The sequence below is a fragment of the Hevea brasiliensis genome, chromosome 2, assembly GCF_030052815.1.
Source record: "Hevea brasiliensis isolate MT/VB/25A 57/8 chromosome 2, ASM3005281v1, whole genome shotgun sequence".
NCBI classification, from domain to species: Eukaryota; Viridiplantae; Streptophyta; class Magnoliopsida; order Malpighiales; family Euphorbiaceae; genus Hevea; species Hevea brasiliensis.
In genome coordinates this window covers 112,786,956-112,809,426 of record NC_079494.1, presented here as the reverse complement: position 1 = coordinate 112,809,426, position 22,471 = coordinate 112,786,956, and the positions used below count along the sequence as shown (strand labels likewise).

Below are 22,471 nucleotides of genomic sequence, written 5' to 3'. Positions count from 1 at the left end.
TCACAATCAGGAAATCGATTTGATATTTTCACGTTGCCTATCATTGGTACGTTGGTATGTTCCAATTGCATGGATGGCTTTGGGCCTTTTTTTGTATTGTTTTCTCAAATTCTAACACTTTTCATGGGGAAAAAAAAGAGTATAAATACCTACTTACCAAGTCTTTGAGCGCAGCCCCATTCTCCTCTCCTCGGTTTCACAAGAGTCAAATTGTGTCGGCTTTCCCGCTCAGACATTAATCCAAACACTTTGCCTACACACGGAGACAGAAGGGAACCGCCACAAAAGCCCAGGTCAAAGACACTCAGATAGAGAAATGAAGTACGTGCTTGTGACAGGAGGAGTTGTCAGTGGGCTCGGTAAGGGCGTTACTGCTAGCAGCATAGGCGTCGTCCTTAAAGCTTGCGGCCTTCGAGTCACCTCCATCAAAATAGGTTTTCTTTAGTTGTATTTAACTGTAACTCTTTACCTATTTCTGTTTTGGCTTCTGTTTTTACTTGTTCCGTTATATGTTGGTTTCTTTTGGGAATAATAACGTGTAATGCTTGGGGTACTTGAATGATTGGAATCTTTAATTTTCTAAGTTTTATTGTTTAATTTTATTAATATTTTTTTAGTTGCATTGTATTTTGTTTTTGGCTTATTACTCTTTTGGTGGGTATATGTGGCAGTGTGTGCACCATCTTCTTCTTCTTTTTAGTCCATTTGTTGATGTGTATTCTCCTTACTTCTTTTTTGATGCAGCTAAATAATTTGAGTTTTGATCTTACAGCAATTGCCTTTTACTTTTCACTGCCTTATATTTCTGCATATATCTTTGCAGATCCTTACCTGAATACTGATGCTGGTACCATGTCCCCCTTCGAGCATGGGGAGGTCTTTGTTCTTGATGATGGCGGAGAGGTCTAACCCTTTCAACTTTGTTTCTCTTTTCCTATATAAACTCTCTTTGAATCATTTTTTTTTCTCACGAGACCAGATACAATACTATATTTTTGTTGCTTGTGCATATGTAAATGTTCAGGTAGCGAAAATGATGTGCTAATCAATACATTAACAGGTTTACACCTTGGTTTCTCTTAAAAGGTTGATTTAGATTTGGGTAACTATGAGAGGTTCCTGGATGTGACACTTACAAGGGATAACAACATTACCACCGGAAAGATATTTCAGGTACTTGAACATAGCCAGTAGATTCAAATATATCAGGTTTTTAGTTCTGTAGATATTCTGAGCGATTGATTTTGTTTGATTTTAATCAGTCTGTGATTGAAAAGGAGAGGAGAGGTGATTATTTGGGAAAGACTGTTCAGGTGATGCTTTGTAGCTAACTAGACTATGCTTGTTAATTTTAATTGGATTATGCATGTGCAGATTATTGGTAACTGAGCTTTGAGTAAATTCCAGGTGGTTCCACACATCACTGATGCCATTAAAAATTGGGTTGAGTCGGTTGCTGTCATTCCTGTGGATGGAAAGGAAGGCCCTGCAGATGTGTGTGTGATAGAATTGGGAGGAACTGTAGGTGAGAGCAGTTTGATTCAAAGATAGATCAGCCTCATTAAAAATTCTGTATCTGCTTGTTGATTTTGTATGAAGGGATAATTTATGCCTTTTGTTTCCCCTTTAGGTGACATCGAATCAATGCCATTCATTGAGGCTTTGCGTCAATTGTCATTTTCAGTTGGTAAAGTTATGCTTTTTGCTATATCTTCTGGGACATTATTAGTGTTACCCATGTTACTTTATGTATGGATCCTTTTTCTCTGATTTGATTAGTAGTCCTTGACATGCTATAAAGTGGTGTGTATTTAAACCTCTAGGAAGTGCCCCATAAGATTTTTGGGAAATCTTATGAACTTTTTAACTGTTTTGGCTCGATAGTTTACAAGAATTGTGTTTTATTTGATTTTTGTTAAATTATTCATTCTGTTATGCTTTTTGGATTTGTTTGCATGACTGTATGTTAAATGAACTAAATAGTTGCGTATAAGGGGCATTTTTATTAATCTTTCTTTCTTTCTTTCCTTTTTTTCTTCTCTCTCTCTCTCTCTCTCTCTCTCCCCCCCTTTTTTTTTTAACCTAACAGAAACCCATGTTTGAGGATAGCAAATTTCTTCTCTCATGTACCTGTAAATGGTCTTGAATAGATTATTTAATGATTATTATAATCATTGCTAACATGCTAACATTAAATGATCTTTCTTTCTTTCTTTCTTCTTCTTCTTCTTCTTCTTCTTCTTCTTCTTCTTCTTCTTCTTTTTTCTTTTTTTTAAAAGTAACAGAAACCCATGTTTGAGGGTAGCAAATTTCTTCTCTCATGTACCTGTAATGATCTTGAATAGATTATTTCATGATTATTGTAATCATTGCTAACATTAATTTCCCTTTGCAGGACATGAAAACTTCTGTCTTATTCATGTGAGCCTGATACCTGTGCTAGGAGTTGTTGGAGAGCAAGTAATAATCAATTCATTTTTGAATTTAAATAATAAGTGTTAGTTCTTCAAGTTGGAATTCATTTGTTTGGAGTCCAAGTTCATTATATTCCATTTGCATGATCATGCCACCTACTTTGTTTTCTGAATGCAGAAAACTAAGCCTACACAACACAGTGTCCGTGAATTGAGAGCATTAGGCTTGACTCCACACCTATTGGCATGTCGGTCTGCTCAGGTAAGTCAATTTCCCCTGTGTGATATCTATACTTTTGCAAGAGGATTATTGAGCAGAATTCTTTGGCCAAAGAATCTTTGCAGTATTTCATTGAGAATTGCTTGAAGCCTTGAACAACTCATTTTTTAGACCCAGTATATCAGCTTTGTCATTTTAGTTCCTGTATATACTATTGTATCGTCGTAAATCTCCTGAAACTAGTAAACACTGATTATCTTTAGATGTGTGGCTATGCTCCTTTTGATGATTACACAGCTGAATTAGTTTGTGTTACCCAAGTTTTACCTAGATTTCCACTACTGAACATTTTGAAGTCCTTGTGTATTTCTTTTATGTGCTAGTTATCATGACATTATTAGCTTTGCTTTTACTAACATTTAGTTTAAGGCTAAATTTGATAGTTTAGGCATTAGAATAAATTTTGCTAATTATGTTGCAGCCTTTGTTGGAAAATACAAAGGAGAAACTGTCTCAATTTTGTCATGTTCCGGTAAGCTTGATAAACTTTTTTTTTTTGTAACCTTTCTAGTGATATTTATATATCTTTTATTTATTTGGAGTGTTAAAGTATCTATTTGTAATGTCTGCAGGCTGCTAATATTCTCAATATCCATGATGTTCCAAACATTTGGCATATCCCTCTATTACTTATGGTAGGTTGCATGTTAGTTCTTTGGTTCTTGGAAGCTTAATCTTTTCAGATTCTTTTTTTCATTCATGTTAAGTCCCACATTGACTGGGTATTACGCAAAAGTGCTTCTTATATGACTTGAGCAATACTCTCCCATAAGGTGCCTTTTAAGGTGGAGTTAGGCCTAATCCATTTTATCAACATGGTCTCCAATCTCGATGTTGGGCCACCTAAAAATGTGTAATCCTACAAACCTCATTGGGGGTGTGTTAAGTCCCACATTGGTTGGGTATTGGTAAATGTGCTTTCCATATGACTTGGGCAATCTTTCCCTCGTAAGGTGCCTTTTGGGGTGGAATTCGGCCTGATACGTTTTCTCAACAATTCATATGTGTTTTAATTTTGTTTGATATTGTTTTATTTTACAGAACCAAAATGGTCATCATGCAATTCTAAAACAACTTAACTTGCTCAGGTAAAATTTTCTTTTAGTTGTGGCACTAATCAACCTCAACCCAACCAAAATTTTGTTGTACAATGGAATAAAGCTAGTTATAAAATTGATTCTAGCTAAATTTTAATTCTTTTGATTGATTACATTTCTTTTTGCCTTTTATATTGTGATTATTGGCGGTATAGCTAACAATTGAACTTGTTGGACACTTGCAAAACAAAATGTGTGGTAAAAACTATGAATGAGATATTGAGTGCAAGAAGGTTGATCAGGTTAGCTAACTAGTCATAATGTTCTATTTCAGCATTGCAACACCTCCTGATTTACAAGATTGGACCAAGATGGCAGAGACTTATGATAATCTCACCAATTCTGTAAGTATTATAATCAGTTAGCTTGTAATTGTCTTATTTGAGGGTGGCTTTAGTGTAACTATAAAGTTACTCCGTTTGTGACCTGGAGGTCATAGTTTAAAGTCACGAAAACTGCCTCTCTGCAAGTAGGGGTAATGCTACGTACATCCATCCTCTCAGAGCCCACAAATGTGGGATGGTTTGGGCACTGGGTCACCATTTGTAATTGTCTTGTTTGATTAATTCTTTCTTGTTCCTCAAACGAGGTGAGATTAAAATGTGCAGGTTAGGATTGCAATGGTTGGGAAGTATGTTGGCCTGACAGATTCGTATCTATCTGTTGTGAAGGTATGCTATCTTTTATATTGGTTTTTAATTTGAGGAAGAAAAATGTACCCTGTACAGGGTAATTTGATTCTCTACTCTGTGTTGTGTTATTTGACCAATTAAAATTCATTTGGAAGAAAATATCCTTTTAGATGTTAGATGCTAATAGAGTAAAGGAGATGTAAGTGTGGGTTTGTATTTGTGTAACATTGTGCCGCTATTGACTGATTTTTTTAACTATGATCTAAATGATTTTGAAGGGAATCAGTGATGTGCTATGTACATTTCAAGCACATGCTGTTTTATGGAAGAATTATGCATTTTTTTAGCATAAAAGTATATGACCACCAATTATTTATTTCCATTTACATAATTCAATAAGACAGACTATATGAACAGTGAAGCTGGGTTGCTCAAAATATAGACATTGTTGTTTCAACCTCTTATTAACGTGCTTTGTCATGCTTGCAGGCCCTTCTACATGCTTGTATTGCATGTTCATTGAAGCCATCAATTGATTGGATTGCAGCTTCAGATCTTGAAGATGATAGTGCAAAATTGGTATTGAACCTGTCTAGTTGCATGTAGATTCCTGGTATGTATCTTTATGAAAAGTCTTCCCTCTATTAACATTTTTTTTTTTTTTTGTCTTACACAGACACCAGAAGCTCATGCTGCTGCTTGGGAGACTTTGAGGGTAGGCTTTAAACAATATCTTTGTGCTACCTCTTCTCTTTTTCCTTGGTTTTCCTTTTTCCTTTTATCTCATATGCATATATCCTTCCCCTAAAAACTTTGACTTCTCAATCATCCTTGTGTGAGGAATGCTACTGAATACTGACATTCATTTACACAATTCTCATGGGTGCCATCATTTTCTTTTAATTGCTTTGCTTTTCCATTGTGGACTTTCAACATAATGATATTGTAGTTGTTCCTTCCCACCCTTTTATCATTGTCTGATGTTTACATTGTGACATCCGCCTGACTTTCTCAAGGACTATGAGTTAGAAGTTTAAACTGCTTCCTTCACTTGTTTCTTGATGTTTCAAGCATTTGGTATTATAATCACTGAACAAATTATTATTATTATTATTTTTTATTAAAATAGATTGATAATACCATGCTAGCAACCTCTCATGGATGAGGAGAGTTATTATTGGGTGGGGTTTGGGGGGGATTGGGAGGAAAGGTTTCCCCCTGTTGTATAGCCTGGGCTTGGTTTTTCAAAAAGACTGGAGGAAGGGGAGAAAAATGTAGCAAAGTAGATTGTAACGAGGGTTTTGGATGCTCTAAATTCTCTTGCAGGCCCCCTCCCGTCTCCTATTCTTCTTTTAACTCTAAATTGCTTAATGATGCAACTCTCCCTTTCTCCCTTTAGGCTTTTTTTTTTTAGTCTGTGCCTATACTTTTGGTGGTTCAGCGTAGGGGTGAGCATTATTAGGTTCAAACTGAATAAACCAAATCGAACTGCCTTAATTCGATCATTCGGTTTGGTTTTTAATATAATTCGGTTCGATTCGATTTTATATTATAAAAATTTCGGTTATTCGGTTTGGTTGGTTTTGAAGAGAAAAAATTAATTAAACGAAATGAACCAAATAGGTTTATTAATTTTTGAATTGATTTATTTTTATGGGGAATTTATGAATTATATGTAATTATATATATATAAATTGTTTAATTTTATTGATTAATGGTTATTGGGTTCAAATTAAGGTCAAAATCAGATCAAATAACTGGAAAATTAAGTCAATTAAAACATAATCAAAAATCAAAACTAATCGGTTTGAACCGAACCGAATTGAAATAGAGTGGTTCGGTTCGATTCGATTTTTTATCCATTTCGGTTCAGTTCGGTTTCTAAAATATGTAATTCGATTTTCATGATTTGATTCGGTTTGGTTTGAACCGAATGCTCACCCCTAGTTCAGCGGAAACAGATGTTTTCTTAATAGAAGGGAAAAGGGTGACTGATTACCCCCCAAACCCCTAAACCTCACCCTTCTTTTCTTCTTCAGAATCTGTTTTTGACAAAATCCTCATTTGCAGAATGCAGCATGTGTCTTAGTGCCAGGAGGTTTTGGAGATCGTGGTGTAAGAGGAATGATACTGGCTGCCAAGTATGCCAGAGAGAACAATATTCCTTACCTTGGGATTTGCTTAGGCATGCAGATTTCTGTTATTGAGTTTGCTAGATCCGTAAGTGATTTCTTTCCAAGAACTTTTCAATTTTACAACTATACGTCCTACTCTAATTATTCATTTTAGGCTTTGGGTATGGAAAGAGCAAATAGCGAGGAGTTTGATGCTCAAACAGCTGACCGTGTTGTGATGTTCATGCCTGAGGTATGAAACTATTGTACATTTAATATTTTTTACTTACTTTTTACATGTAGTTGCATTTACTTTTTACTGTTTTATCATCTTACTTAAATGCAGGGTTCAACAACACACATGGGAAGCACAATGAGATTAGGATCCCGGAAGACTTTTTTCCAGACCCCTGATTGTATTACTGCTAAATTGTATGTGTTTTGTTTTATATTTCATCTATTTCGGATGTACATGAAGCAACCTTGTTACTGAAAAATACTGTTTGAAGATTCTCTATTTTTGTGCGTATTATCTGTACTATGAATATAGTTTCTGTGCCCATAACTAGTGAAGCCTTCACTAAACTTTAAGAAAAAAAGAAAAAGAAAAAGCAGTAGCAACAACTATATCCTATTGAAGCCAAAGGAGCTGTAGCAGATATTGATAAATTTTGTTTTGTTTTTTTCCCCTTCCCTGGCCATTTTGTTGACCAGCAACCAGTTACGTGCTGCTGCATGTTAGATTTGAGGCTACTACTGTTGCTGGGACATAATGAACCGCCTGTGTGATTTGAATATTTTGGTGTTTGCATCCACTTGTTTTAATTGATTTTAATTGCTAGGTATGGTAATCCTCAGTATGTAGATGAACGGCATCGTCATAGATATGAGGTTAGTTGCAAGGTTTAATAAGTTGGAAGAGAGAGTGCTCAACTAACATGATATTATTAATTTATTAAGCACGATGTTTTGACATCGTATGCTGCAGGTAAACCCTGACGTAATTGGAGTTCTAGAAGAAAGAGGTTTAAAGTTTGTTGGGAAGGATGAAACAAGAAAGAGAATGGAGGTTTTTTTTTCTATCCTCTAGCTTTGTTTTCTTTCTTTTTTTTTCTCGAATATATATATATATATAAAATCTTGTTTCTAATGCATTTCTCACATGCATTAAAGCTCAATGGGTTAGAACTTGTCTAGCTGCCATTCTTTATGCTGAAGAGACAGGACTGAACTTTATGCTTAGCAATACTGTTGAAATCTCAAGCTTAAAAATTGTCTTCTGTTCTGCAGATTTTAGAGCTTCCAAGTCATCCTTTTTATATAGGTGTGCAGTTTCATCCAGAGTTCAAATCACGTCCCCGAAGGCCCTCACCTCTATTTTTAGGTACTTGTTATGATATTATCACTAATTGAACTTTTTTCACCTGTGATACCCTTGTGAGCAGAATGGGAATATGGATGGGTGTGTCCATGGAAAGGAAGAGAGGCATGGGGCTTTTGATTAAGGAAAAGATCAGTGCAGAATAGCAATAAAATGAAATGTTTTACTTCCAATAATTTTGATTGATGCATTCAAACTTGTATAGTTATTGGCTATAAGTTGTCGTCTTCAACGTAAATCTTATCATGCAATTATTTATTTGGTGATCTAGTGTGGAAATTGTCTATTTTCCCCAAAAAACTAGAAAGATCCTTTGTTTTTGGAAGGCTGCAATGTTATTGATAGAAAAGGAGTAGAATGTGGGCAATTTCTTTAAATTTATTCATGCAAGCAATTTATAGATTTTTGTTCAATTTTGGTATTCTGGTGTTAAGATTTTGACATTTGCAATGTAGGTTTCATATTGGCAGCGACGGGAAAGTTGGAAGGATATCTTAACAATCACCAGAATGGGGTTTGATTTGCATAATGCTTCCAAATCAGCCATTCGAGGTAGTTATTACTTATTTCTTATCAGAAAAGAGTAAAATTTGGGAAAGAGATTAGGTTCATTTGACAAAATTTTGAAGAACTTTTTAGGTTGAAATGAAACTGGTCTTGTGGTTCATCTGGGTTGGAACTGTGCTTTCTGCCTAGTTGTAAAATGTAAATTGTTAGTTAACTGGCAGTGGCTTTCCTATTCTGACCCATACAAGTCATACATGACCATCAAAATAGAAACTAATATCAACCAATTGGTCTGTGTTATGAATGGTTTTGGGTTGATCTCATGCATATTGTGGGCAGTTCTATTTCATTTTTGTTACTAATACAAGGCAACTTTGTAGGATTCAGTTTGCAGCCAATAAGGCTCTCTGGGCAGTTCACATAGCCTTTGCCCTTTGGCTTTGGTTAGTGTAGGATGGATCTTTGTAATGGAGGAAAAGATGGCATATGCTATTTGATGCAGTATATTCTGCTTCAATAGACATAATACATATGGATTAGTTAGTACAATCCAAGGATGAATTATTGGCATGGAAGGGGAAGGCGTTCATATATACATTTTATTTTAAAGATATGCAAATTTTGTTTTAGCAATTTACAGATCAAGTTCACGAAATTGTCACCTAATCGAAACACAATATAAATCGGAACAAGAGCAGCAGCATACCAGCTACTCTTATGGTAACGTCTGGGAGTAATGTCTGCTTCAGTCGACCCCAATGGTGATTGATTAATGCTCTCTGCTGCTGCTTTAAGAAGTCTACAATTAACGAATATAAGTCTGCCTCGGTCAACACAAATGAGTAATGACGGACAACGATGAAATGGAAAATCTTAATGGTACATTTAATTTGTCTTGAATGTATGGTTGATTTCTCTGAGTATTCTCATTATTCAATGCATAACGATAATCATTTTAAGGAAAAATCGCAAGAATTTATTGAACTCAACGGAAACCTTCCGATATTTACTTACAAAATTCCGCAACAGAGTCTTGTTTTACAAAGAAATGGTCACGAATCTGCAAAGAAGTCTCAGGACAGGAAATAATCAACTTGTGCCTTTGTTTAGCATCTCATTGTGCTGAAGACAAGAGACCTGTCTTTGAAGCTTCATTTGCTCATAGAACTTAGCTATGAACTCCTCAGCTCTCAAATCAATCTCTTTCTCCTCCTCCGGAATTCTTTCCTCATATTCTTCCTCCTCTCTACCTTTCATGAAACTCCTTCTCCCTCCATCGTCATATTCATATCCTCCTTCATCATCGTCGAAGTCATAATCAAAGTCGACTTGCGGGGTAATGCAAGGAATATGGAATCGCATGGAGGCCCCGGGGCGGTGCATCTTGACGTGAAAAATAGGTGTCTTGTCGAAGGAGAGCTGGCGCTCTCTATAAAAGAGTTGGGTGCGAGGAGTTGTAGAAGTAGTGTGGCCTAGGGTTAGGCTTTTAAGAAACTTGGGTAAAACACGTAGTTCCACCATCAAACGTCTCTTGAAAACACCACCTTTTCTTGCCCATAACAATGCTAGACGCAGGATGTTCCATGCTCTCTGACCAACATTACAATTTTTTCTTGCCATTGCTAGTTTGCCTAGTAGAGAAGAGTTGAAGTTGAGACTTCTTTGTTGGGTAGCTATTAGATTTTCGGGTGGTGAATGGTTATGGGAGAATGGGGATGCAATGAGAGAGAATTTATACGAGACTTCAGAAAGAGAAGTTGCTTGGAAAGCTGAAAGAAAGTTGTTTTGCGTCGAGAGGTGAACTATGGGCGGTGGAGCCCCGCGGGGTAGACGGCTGTACCCAACGCGGATTGTACGGTAGATAGCTGGAGTTTAATCTCTTTAATTCCAAATATAACCCTGTCTTCTTGGACTTACTTGTACTTTTCATTATTATTCAACAAATGAAAATTCTAAGGTTGGAAAATCATTGAAACAAATTATAGCAGAAAAAGGGCCCCATCTAACATGAACTCAATAATTAAAATTTTCTTAAAAACAGGTTAACGACTTTGTACAAGTAAACGCTTGCTTATTCATGCGTTTTAAGGATCTTAAGAGAGAGATGTTGACCCTCTTTTATTCATTTATTTATTATAAGCATAGAAAATTAATTAGTTGAGAGAGAGAGATACCATTAGTTTATGCTTTGAAATGGGACAAATTGATTAAACGGTTGATAATGCTAAATCGTGTTTTATAGCTGTCCTAATCATTTGATGTCTTTTTCTATTTTAGATGGCAATGTGAATTTACAAAGGACTACTTTAAAATAAAGGACGAATCTATTTTTCTTCATAAAATAAGATTGAAAATTTATTTATTTATTTTTTATAAGCAGAAAGAAGATTATATTAATGATTACTGCAAGAACGTATAGAGAATTGCTATCAAGCTAATAATTTTTAGTTCATGAAATGACTTCTGACACCACTTGTGTTCACAACTCTCTTTAGAGATTGTAATAGATTCGATTCATTATAAATTTAATATATATATATATATATATATATATATATATATATATATATATATATATATATATATATAACATGTGAGAGTCACATTTATATTTTAAATTCATAATAAATTAAATTTAAATAAAATTTTCTTATAATTATATGTAATCTATGAGATTAGATAGGTTTTTTTTGGGTTAACATTGAAACAATTAATTAACTAGAATTGCATTATTAGAATGACTTTAGGAATGAAATTTATTATTTTCAGAAATTATTAAACTCGATAATTTTGTTCTTAATTTGCATATTAGCCATTGTTGTGTATGTATATTACTCTTATAATTAATTTTAAAGAAAAAACGTACAATGACTCCAACACACCCCTAAAATAAGGAAATAAGAGAATTAAATAAGATATAGAGAGATGTATGCAAATACCCACACCAAATATTTAAAAGTTATGGTCCACATGATGAAGAAATCCAGGACAAGCTAAGTAGGTAGGATTAGGAAGCAGCAAAGCCATAGGGAATAAGTTGGGTTGGTTTGAAACTTTTGCTCTTTAATTCGATAAAACGGCTAATTTTTAGCAATGGTGTTCCCACAAAAAAACACAAGTTGACAAGCAAAATCACATGACATTCACCTGCTATGAGTGAACTGGCTGCCATAACACAACATGCAAGGAACCATGATTCTGGGCATTTATAATTATATACTTGTGATAGCTCATTTTCAAGGCTTATAGAAGAAAACAAAACTTCCAGAGGTAAACAACGTAAGCAATAATGACCAGCTGCATGCCAGCTCTCAGCAGACTACTTTAATTTCATTTATATAGTAAAACCCATATTGCCCGATACATATATCTCTACGTGTGACAACATGAAAGCAACCATCTTTCCTTGAAATGCTATCTATATATATTAGTTTGTATGCAAGAAAATTTCAAACTTTTATTAATTGTTAAATTAGTGGGGAAAATTGTGGCTGAGCATATCAAATAAGAAATTGGCAACTCTATCATCCTCAAATTTGGCTAAAGTTTTAATTAGTGGTGTCTAAAATTATGAAATTTTAAATTTAAATATTGATTAAAATTAAATAAAATATAAAAAAAATGGCTTAAAGTACATGGTTTGAAGTTAGATAGTTTTGTTTTGTTGGTTAGTTTAACAGATAGAAGAAAGGTGTGCGATTGTTGGGTGGTGACAGACAGAGCAGGTTCAATAATGAGAAAAAGTTAGGATAACAAATTAGAGCTTCAATTATTAGCTTTGCTTCTGGAACAGAGTCCTTCGCCATATCTTACTGCGTGCCTTAAATACCGCCCCCACGTCGTCTCCTGCCAAGCCATTTCCATGAAGAAAGCTTCCAATATTCTGCCAGGGTTCATTGCGTCTCTTTCTTTATAAGTTCTTACTTGCGAGTGAATTTCAACTTAAAACTCTCAAATTTGATTATTTTCCATTGAAATACGATGAATCAATAACTTTCTTGGCTTTAGTTAATGGTAAAAATATATTACTTATTTAGTAGAGTTAAATTTAATTCTGATTCCTTTAATCTTCTATTCAAAAATAAAATAAGTTTCATTTTTTTATAAATTATCTTATACGACAGCAATTAAAACAATAAAAAATAAATAAAATTTTTTGTCTAATTTAATAGAGATCGAGTTCAAATTAATGATTTAGAACTCCGAAGAGGGAAAAATTATTTCATTCATTCATTTTGTTAAATTTTTGGGCTTAAACAATTCTTTTCTTTTCAATAAACAAATAAAATTAATTTTGCCTCAAATTATAATATAATTTTCACCCTTTTCTCCTTTTTTAGCAATATTTTGCCTTAAACGAGTTGAAATAAAGAATAAATTTGAGTATGAGTTGTAGCCCAAATTAATATTTATATGATAATTCTGCAATGTAGATTAATTCTAATAAAATAATTTTACGTTTATTCATTGTAGAATTTTTTTTTAAATATGTATAATTGTATTAATATGGTATGGCTGTTATACAATTTATTTTAAAAAAATAATTCAAATATAATAAACAATCAATTAAACCACTTATAAATGACAAAAAAATAAAATAAATTAAATTAAAATACCCAGGGTTTACAAAATGGCATATCTTCTATTCTTGGTAATATATATATAATCCTCCTTGCTATAAGTCTTTTTCCAAGGTTTCTCCGCTTCTCCCTCCCTCTCTCTCTCTCTCTCTCTCTCTCTCTCTCCTGCTCTTCGCAGGGTAGAGAGAAACCACCCAACGGGCCAACTCCCTTTGCCGGAACCACCACAAAAAGGCTACCGTTCTCTTTCCTTTGATGGAATACAGTTCATCAAAAATCGGGATTTCCAGTGCAGCTTTCACACCGAACAACAAAGGTTATTTCGACCGTGATGGCTTGAGAAAGAAGAAAAAGCGCAGTCTGATTCGCCTCATTAGGCTAGCATCGTATGTGCTAAAACTTAAGAAATCTAACAAATCAAAATGTGCCCCATTTAATGCAACTTCCATTTGGAAGAAGTTTGTGGGTTCCATGCGCCCATTGTACCTGCAAAGCCAACAATCTCCATCACGACTGATGGTGATGGAGGCCCCGCCGACGCCTTTACGAAACATCCTGGATGTTGATCATCAGGAGGTTTTAACACCTCCTATATCACCAGCTTATGCAAGCGCAGCTTCATCCTCGTGCGGAATGAGCCAATACGCGTCGGCAACGAATCTGCAGGAGCTTGATCAGGTGGATGAATGCGAGGAAAATGAAGAAGAGAATGGTTTATATGATGACACAGGTGGGGATGAGATGATAGACGTCAAGGCTGAGCAGTTTATAGCTCAATTTTATCAACAAATGAGGCTTCAACGTGAGGCTTCCCAGAAGACAGGGATATGAGGTTGCACATGCATGCATGGAGTTGCGTTCGGCGGGTGGAATATTTAATAATGAGGGAGGAAGTGGAGAAATGTTTTTAATTTTAATTTTAATTTTTTTACCTAATTTTTTTTTTAATTTATTAAACTTTCTGTGATCATTTTAATTTTTAGGGTTTTACTCAACGGGGACAATCTGGGAAATAGGTACGTTTCATTTGTCGTTTGCATTGTTTTTGTAATTTCGTGCATTACATTTCTTCCGTGGAAAAAAAAAATGATAAAATATAATAAATATATAAGATAAAATATAATAAATATATAATTTTTTATTAAGATAAAATATAATAAATATATTTAATAAATAAATTAAATATATTTTTATGTATCTAATTTTTCATTAAAATAAAATATAATAAATATATAAGATTCGTTCGGACACATAGGTTTACACCCAAAATTTATTGGGCTGGGCCTGTCTAATTGAATTCCATAAGTTATGGGCTGGGCTAATTTTGGGTTGGACCTTAATTAAAACTAATTTATACTAGTCCCTTATAATTTTTTTATGATGAAAACTGCACAGCAATGAAATGAAAGGATATTCTTCTAAAATAATAAAATTTTGAATTAATCAAGGGGCACGGTAGCTTTACCAATTAGCAGCACTAATCTTTAATTAATACAAATCAAACTCATCAATTATCAAATTTCAAGAACATCGTTAAACTCGTTGTCAAACACAAATTTAAATTCGAATCAATTATACTAAAGACAAATTCATGAAATGCTATCAAAATTTCCAACTTAAAAATTGTGTTGACCAACTAAATTACGACAATACCCTTTAGTTTCATCAGCAGAAAATTATAAAAAAAAAATTTCCAAATGTCCAATGATCGCAGCCGCAGGTATTTCGCAGTTTGAACACAGACAATGAGACAACTCAACAAACAAGGGCTAGCTTTGGCTTACCATTTCCCCGCAAATAAGATCCTACCACATAAGCACCGCGGACCACTTGACATGGGACCCGTCCCACGTGGGATAATCAAAACCGTAAAATTCCACTCAATATCCATGGATGATCTCAGAGCACTTATTCTTGATCCAACGCAGCCCGTTCTTGAAAGAAGCCTTGAACTTGCCTTCCACTGTGTAAACCTTGTACTTGGCAATCCTCTTCTTCCGCTTCATCTCAGGATCGCTAAAACTCCAGGGCGTTGACGTGGTCCGACTCTGCCTGGTCGCGCGAGCCGGAACCGGTGGCGGATCGGGCGTCGAGTAGATCTGGTTGGCAGCCGCGAAACTCTTGCCACTTACAATCTCGAATCTCCGATCACCACCGTAAGACCTTTGACCGTACCCGTCCATCCGAACAATCAAGAGTGGATCAAGAGACGGAGAGAGTGAGATAAGGGAAAATGTATAAAGGAATTTCAGGGTTTATACTGAAACTTCGGGTGACTTTTAGGAACGGCTGAAGGGCATTGAATGAAAGTAAGATAAAGCAGGCAGAGAGATAGAGAGAGACAGCGTTGTTTTGTACCAGTTTTTTGGGGTTGAGGCAAATATATTAAAGTTTACCTTTGTGGTCTCAGCACTCGACGAAATAAATATATATTTTTTTATAGTAATTTGTTGATTAAAGAAAAATTGCTAGAAAGGAAAAAGAATATTTAAGGGAAGGGAGAAGCATAATACTGGCATTGGTTAGCTGGAAGGGCAGTGGGCAGTGGCTTGTGGACTGCCTTGCTGTTGGCGGATTTTTTTGGCCAGAGGAAGGCTTTTGCGTTCCCTATGACTATGATGCTCATTTAATTTAATTTATATTCATTGTTTTAATCAAGAAAAAAAAAATAAAAATCCTCGTGTCTTCTTTAAAAGGTAATCTTCATCCCACAAAGCAGCACAATGAAGCTAGCTGGTTATTATTATTATTACTATTTTGAGATGATAAGCCCATTATTATTGATTCCCTGAAATATATCAATTTAATTATATATTTATTTCCTTACATTTTGTAATGGTTAATTTCTTAATTTAAAAATTCAGATTCCTAAATAAAATCTTAATTTGATTATTAAGAAAGATATCCATACTAAATTACTAATTAAAATTAAAAATTATATATATTTTTTAATATGGAAAGGTTCTTCTATTATATGTAAAAGTTATAAAGTTCATTCTGCATTGCCTCATGGTGGTTGTCAATTTTTATTCTTATAGAATTAGTGCGCCAATAGTTGAGTTATGATGGAGTATATGTCAGAAGGTTTAAATCTTGACACTCCTTTCCTTTAAGAAATATCAAATTAGAAAAAAAAAATGTATTTGATGAGTAATGGGAAGAAATTACTATAATTAGCATGTTCTTTTCAATTCAATAATTCATACAATTATAGAAGTATGAGGGTTCTTCAATGAAAGATTCAGAACGGCGAAGAAAGAAAGAACAGAACTATGAAGATTTGAAGTGTTAACTGTTTCATAACGATTGGGGAATTTTGAGCTGAATAATTTCATAACGATCAAACTCACTGAAAAGCATTAGAACTTAAAAGGGTGTCTCCCAAAAGAAAATAATTCAAAGAAAAAAAAGGAAAAAATTGCATACTGTTAACTGGTTTCAACTATATATGACTAAACGGAAGGAGTTAGTTTGAGACAAAGATCAATCCCTACATCCTCATCAGACAACGATTTACCAGGAAATTCAACAAACGATGGCATAGCAGTACCTACGTGCAAAGGCTGCCTAACATAAATTAGAGAGGTTAACTTAGAAGGAGGTGATGGAAGCAGCAGGGGCCTTGTCGTCGATGACGGACAATGACTTGCAGCTGCTTGTGGCCTAAATTTAGCAGCAACACCGACGCTAGTAAATCCTCCTGTAGAAATGGAAGATGATGATGCTTTCACAGCATGTGTGCTCAGAACTGGAGCAGCTGTAAACAAGCGCCGATCACAATAGTATTGGACACGCCTGGCTCTTTGCCGCTCTCTCTTGTGCGCATTTTGATGGCCTCCTAGCGCTTGTGAATTGGCAAAGGCTCGCCGGCAAAAATGGCACTCGAATTTCCTGCTTTCAGCACAATTCTCAGTTTTGGCTAGTATTTCACGGTGCTCAGTTAATGGGAAACCGAATAGTTTCAGGGCTGATGAGGCGGCCGGCTTGTGACAGGACTGTTGAGATGGAGCTGAGCTTTCTGCCATATATGTCAGTGAAGGACTCTCTTGTGTGATGTAAGAGAGCATTGCCCTTTACTTATAGGGATCTTAGAATGATTAATTCTTGTTTAATGGGATAATAGTAATATATACTATTCTCAAGCTACTAACAAGAACATTATTAAAGCGAGTTATACTTTTTCTACATATATAGGTAGAAAACTTGCGCATGTGGACAAAGATCCTAGCAAGTGTCAAGGTTGTCTCGTCTCCAAATTTCTTTTGCAAGTCCTGTCGTATAAGGAGAGCCAGACAAGGTTTAGGCTGAAAAGCGATGGCGCAAGGTAATTGTAAGGTTAATTCGCCCATCTTCAAAAATGCATGTCTATCCTTGAATGCTCGAAGGTTTCTGTCAATAAATTTTGTCCAAACTTGAATTACTTTACGTCACAGATTATTTTCTTTTTATTAGTTAATTAATTAATTGTGCAGTTTTTTAATAAACAAATAAAATGAGATTACACGTGTATGTATATATCTATATGTATATATTATTACATATATGTAAGTAGTATTTTTTATAATTATTTTTAGTTAAGACTTGAACTAAAAATTTTAAAAAATATTTGTATAAAAATTTATGAAGCATTCAATTCAAATAAGTAAACAAACAAATAAAAATCTGCAAAGCATATCCGAATAGAAATCCTATTGACAAGGCAGCTATGATATACATAGTCCTTTAAATAAACAGGGTAGGGAAATTTTGAAATTCATTCTTGTAAAAGGATCACCATCCGTCACTGATCTAATGATTTTCAACTTGAAAATATGATGCTACTGCTAGCTCGTACACGATGACACGCAAATACTAGCTACTGTTTGAGATCAGATGTGATGAGCTTCTAATCTTCCCCATTGGCCTGTGTTTGAAGCAAAAGGGAAGCTATCTAATTGAATCATTTGACGTACTTTGGCATCCTATCTTTGTCAATTGTTACCGTAGCAAAGCGACACGTGTGGTACCTCTCTCCCCAGCTCATCGACAAGATAGGGTGTCGGCCACTAACGGGCGCATGGGCAAACTCGCATCCTTCGCCCCTGGTGGAGGGTTAAGGATGAATACAGTGTCTCCCATAATCCATGCTGGATTGACGTTAAGTTTCTCTAAATATCCCAGTGGCTTCGGTGAGAATTAAGAAACCATTCAAAGTGACAGAGGGTATCTTTGGAGATGTTGCTGGGTCTATTTTTGAGTAATTTCCTGATCCCTCAGATATGACAGGGTGACAAGGAACCTTAAACACTTTTTAAATCATCAGTGCAACTTCATTGTCTCTCTCCTTGGTAAAAAGGACTAGCAGTCCAATCATATACAGCAACCTCAAATGTGAAACAAATTAAGCAGCAAGAATCTTGACGTTTACATGTCCCCTTTCATTTAATACAAAAGGGCTATTAATTTCTTACCAATGGGTTTGATTTTTTAAATCATCAAAGTTGAGGTTGATTGCTGATCAGGAGATAGACAGCTTAATTGATCTTTCTTGTGAAATTCTCATATTAATTATTTTTATGGTGAAAAATGAAAAGAATATTACTCATTGTATAGTCCACAAATTATTATGTATCCATTAATTATCCTCATTGCACTGATAAAACCTTGCACAAAAATCGCATGCCGATGGGAAATTTTTGAGATGCCTAGAGAGGATAGGCCTTGCCCCCACCACTGTCATATTGGCGTCAAATCATCATTCCGCTCCATATGTATGGATTCCGGCAGGCGGTCGGATTATATTTTTGTGGCCAAGTTCATTTTCCCTACAATTTGTAATCTTCTTTTAATATCTTCCAGATTGGTGTTCTTTCCCCTTATAGTGTCGTCTCTCATGCTCAAAAGTAGTAAAAATACCTTGTGGCAGCTACCCAATTCAAACAAATAAAAAAAAAATCAAAGGAACTGTGTTTTTATTGTCCTAATTACTATTAATTAACTAGAACATAATTTTCTCTGAACTCAGGCCATACAAATTTAGAGATGCATTAATTGGGTGGTATTATATGCCATTTTTTCTTATTTAATTTCTTTCTACTCTTTTGGTTGAAGAAAGATGGAGAATAATGCGAGAGTGTAAATGTTCACTTAAACTTTAAAGTGCTCCTGTAAAAAGAAGATTTTTCAGTGAACGCTTTCCAAGTATATATTCAGGGATATCAAAGTACACTTGATGGGGCCATTTAGGGTTATTCTTTGCATGTCTAGCTAGTTCCTTGTTACTTTTTGAATAACTTTCGCAAAACTTCCTGTAAAGGACACCTTATGTGGGGGACTTCATAATGTAACCTTTTACCTTTTCCATGAGTGATTCGTGCTTCAAGGGGCCTTAATTATTTCTAGTGCTAGCTCTCTTGTAAAAGTTGTTTCTCCTGCAAATGAATTAAACTGCTTAATTATACCGATGTTCTATAAATTAATAATATGAATGTAATTACGAATATTATGTGATCCAGGGTTCATATTCTACTTAAAGATGCAATTCAATCTTTACTATAATGAGAAGGCCTAGCTACACATGTCAAAATTAATTTGATTGGGATTTGTTTTATACTTATGCTCACAATTTCCAATTGGAGCTGATGCAGAAATTTAGTACAACATCACAAATAGTCTCAAGAAAACGAAGGCTGCGTTGCAGTTGCTTAAGTATGGTCTGCTCATTAGATATGCAATAGTGTAACCCAAAGCAATTAATTAAAGCATGGACCAAGTGGCCATCAGATCAATGACAATGACATATATCCTAAAACCCCCTCCTTTACATCACGAGAATACACTTAACTAGTGAACCAGATGTCCCATGGTGCACAGGAACTAGCTATATACTTTGTGTTCATGACTCTTGCACGCGAATGTCTAATCCAAGAGTTGCCCCAGAAGATACCTGATCTATATTTCAAGATATTGTTGCCCTAATACGACAAACTCAAACAAATACATGTAGTGATGACAGCAGCTAGCTAGGATTCCATGTATAGCGGCTAGATAGAGATTGTACTTTTACCAATACTAATTTTCTTAACCTGCAAGGATTGGCAATAGCATATCACATCGATCGGTCTTCTGTTATAATCAACTTTTCCCTTTCGAAGAAATTCTTGTTCAGTGAAACTTGAATTCAATGAAAGAAATCCTGTATACATGTATCTCATCATATATAAAGCGAATGTGAATATAGCATCATCAATTAGGGCTCTAATTTCATTGGCTTCAAGCTTCATTCCATCAATTTTAGTTCTAGTTAATTTTCCATATGATAATGATTCCATCATCTCTCTCTCTTAGTCTCTTTTACTGTGGACATCGCTTTTACCTGACAAAATTGTAATGTCGATCCATCTCCTTTAAATTGTTATTACTAGACAACATCAAAAGATTGCAGAATCCTGGAAAGGACCCACTAAGCCCCTCTTTGTTGTTATCAGAAGAGTCGATTAAAGCCTACCTGTATTATATGAAGGTACATGATTGATCCTGCACCAAGACCTTTATGAATGGCTGTTAATTAATCTCCTGATGGTAAGGTCAACCGTGCAGACCAATGAAGGATGAAATTAGACAATTAATGAGAAGTCATGTAGAAGCTAACAAGTCAAATCATATAATTTTTTAAATAGTCAAATAAATTAAGAGATTAAGAGAGTCTTATTAGATAAGATAGCGATAATAAGAAGCCAAATCAAATTAGATTCCTAAGTTAAAATACCAATCGAGTTGAGTGAATGCCAATCGACTTTACTATATCCATTCAACATTAATCGACTTAAATAAAAGAGTTTATATTTAATGCTTAACAAGGATAGAACGCCCACCTTCCATCCTTATGATACATCCACTGTGGTAGGTGCACTAGACTATGCTTATCTCACCAATGCTATGCTGCCGTGAGTTTCTTTAACCAGCTTAATTACTTTGTTAGCTTGTGACGCAATGAAAACAAGTGAAGTCAGTAGTAGCCTATTAGCTAGCCACTCGGATGAACCATTGAAATTAGTGGCAAGAATCTCAGTATAATCAGTTGCTATCCAAGATTCTCACAAGCAGATCTGCCTTCATTGTTAACTCGTTCTACTAATGCTCGGTTGGGCGAGCATCAAGTCCCCCTATTGCCTTGCTTCACTTAAATGCATGCTCGGTTCGGATTTGGCTGAGCCATATGATGCTCAGACTAGTCATCTGAGTCATTTGATGCTCGGGCTGATAATCTCTTATTGACTTTTTGATTGAGCGCTAACTCTTTAACTCGATTTTGGATGAGTTAGGTCACTATTACAATTCATGGATAGCTTTTCATAATAACCTATTAAGTGAGGCCCACCTTAATCCTCTATATAAATAATATTTTTCACCATATTATTCTTCTTTTGGTTTCATATTCTTAACCCCTTTAATTTTTAATTTTTGGTTTGCCTCCTTTCTCATCATTTTTCTAATCTCTATGAAATTCGAAACTAACTTTAAGTGTTGGAGTATTCCCACCAGATCTGAATCACTCTTTTGCTTTGCCGTTGGCAGAAAGTTCATCGTATTTCATATCACTTACTAATACTTGTCTGCTTTGTAAGAAATCTTATTAAAGCTAATATCAGTAGTGATTATGCCAAAATCTTTACCAACAAAAACAAATTATAAACGTGCAGCTTTGAACAAATACACAAGTGGGTGCTCGCATTCGTTGGCAAAGTCGCCTGTTTGTACATTCTCCAGTTGTAAGGAGGTACATAAATCTTGACGTATATATATCTATGAACCAAACCCCTTAAATCATGTGATTTGTGTCGATAAATCAGTGCAAGAAGTTGAATATAGGGCCCTTGTCTTGTACCCTGACTTTTGAATAACGGGTTCTATCTCAAAATTTCTCCCAGGGAAGTGTGTTTGTGTGTGGATGAGAATTGCAAACAGTGCGAGAAAGAGAATGCAGAAAGGATAATGGATTATCATATCACATGCATGTACATATGAGCACTATGTGAATGACGTATAAATAGATTCATCCAAAATTCTTTTCCACTTTTTACATTTTTTCCTCCCTCCTTTTGATAAGGTGAGCATGCATATGCTCGCATGAATATGTAACTATTAGATGGAAAGTCTCCATATGATTATGTTTGTTTGCTTTGAGTTCAAGCATGCGGCTGCACATAATCTTCTCTTAAAATGATCATCTTATGTTGGAAATGAAAATCTAAAAACTTTCATTACCCATTTGACATTGTGGCCCAATATGGTGTACCATTTAGCAACCAACACCAACCCCAAATGGGGATTTTTAGGAGTAAAGTCGAAAAAGTCATACAACTTCTTGTCGAATCTCTTTTTTAATTAGTGCTTTCCTTGGTCACAATAATTGTACTTGGTGTAATGCAGAGAATGAGCCCTAGACAGCTCATAATTAAAAATAAATTAAAAAAATTAGAAAAAC

At 35.0% G+C, this 22,471-nt stretch overlaps 5 protein-coding genes across 7 annotated transcripts; 2 read left to right on the top strand and 3 right to left on the bottom strand.

Annotated features, from left to right (window-relative positions):
• The first annotated feature begins 164 nt into the window (after nucleotides 1-164).
• LOC110659199 (uncharacterized) lies at nucleotides 165-9,058 on the top strand. Of its 3 annotated transcripts, none has more exons than XM_058139301.1 (23): nucleotides 263-434; nucleotides 824-903; nucleotides 1,087-1,173; nucleotides 1,263-1,313; nucleotides 1,408-1,525; nucleotides 1,631-1,687; nucleotides 2,396-2,460; nucleotides 2,593-2,676; nucleotides 3,116-3,166; nucleotides 3,267-3,329; nucleotides 3,736-3,782; nucleotides 4,066-4,135; nucleotides 4,400-4,462; nucleotides 4,913-5,002; nucleotides 5,100-5,138; nucleotides 6,494-6,643; nucleotides 6,713-6,790; nucleotides 6,884-6,969; nucleotides 7,380-7,428; nucleotides 7,526-7,606; nucleotides 7,828-7,921; nucleotides 8,374-8,470; nucleotides 8,813-9,058. In XM_058139301.1, exons 1-22 carry the CDS (start codon nucleotides 317-319, stop codon nucleotides 8,436-8,438), a joined length of 1,686 nt encoding a protein of 561 aa, XP_057995284.1. In that variant the 5' UTR covers nucleotides 263-316; the 3' UTR covers nucleotides 8,439-8,470; nucleotides 8,813-9,058. The 3 variants fall into 3 exon arrangements, with proteins under 3 accessions (XP_057995288.1, XP_057995284.1, XP_057995281.1); XM_058139298.1 differs by having other exon boundaries at nucleotides 8,806-9,058; XM_058139305.1 differs by lacking the exon at nucleotides 8,813-9,058 and having other exon boundaries at nucleotides 165-434; nucleotides 8,374-8,752.
• Nucleotides 9,059-9,291: 233 nt separating this feature from the next.
• On the bottom strand, nucleotides 9,292-10,149 carry LOC110659200 (uncharacterized). The gene has a single exon (XM_021817065.2). It carries the CDS (start codon nucleotides 10,043-10,045, stop codon nucleotides 9,515-9,517), a length of 531 nt encoding a protein of 176 aa, XP_021672757.2. The 5' UTR covers nucleotides 10,046-10,149; the 3' UTR covers nucleotides 9,292-9,514.
• A 3,111-nt stretch (nucleotides 10,150-13,260) lies between these two features.
• On the top strand, nucleotides 13,261-13,836 carry LOC131177979 (uncharacterized). The gene has a single exon (XM_058143166.1). It carries the CDS (start codon nucleotides 13,261-13,263, stop codon nucleotides 13,834-13,836), a length of 576 nt encoding a protein of 191 aa, XP_057999149.1.
• Nucleotides 13,837-14,885: 1,049 nt separating this feature from the next.
• Nucleotides 14,886-15,188, bottom strand: LOC131177978 (uncharacterized). The gene has a single exon (XM_058143164.1). The coding sequence runs from the start codon at nucleotides 15,186-15,188 to the stop codon at nucleotides 14,886-14,888; it is 303 nt and encodes a 100-aa protein (XP_057999147.1).
• Nucleotides 15,189-16,400: 1,212 nt separating this feature from the next.
• LOC110659212 (zinc finger protein 4) lies at nucleotides 16,401-17,165 on the bottom strand. The gene has a single exon (XM_021817075.2). It carries the CDS (start codon nucleotides 17,070-17,072, stop codon nucleotides 16,458-16,460), a length of 615 nt encoding a protein of 204 aa, XP_021672767.2. The 5' UTR covers nucleotides 17,073-17,165; the 3' UTR covers nucleotides 16,401-16,457.
• Nucleotides 17,166-22,471: the final 5,306 nt, after the last annotated feature.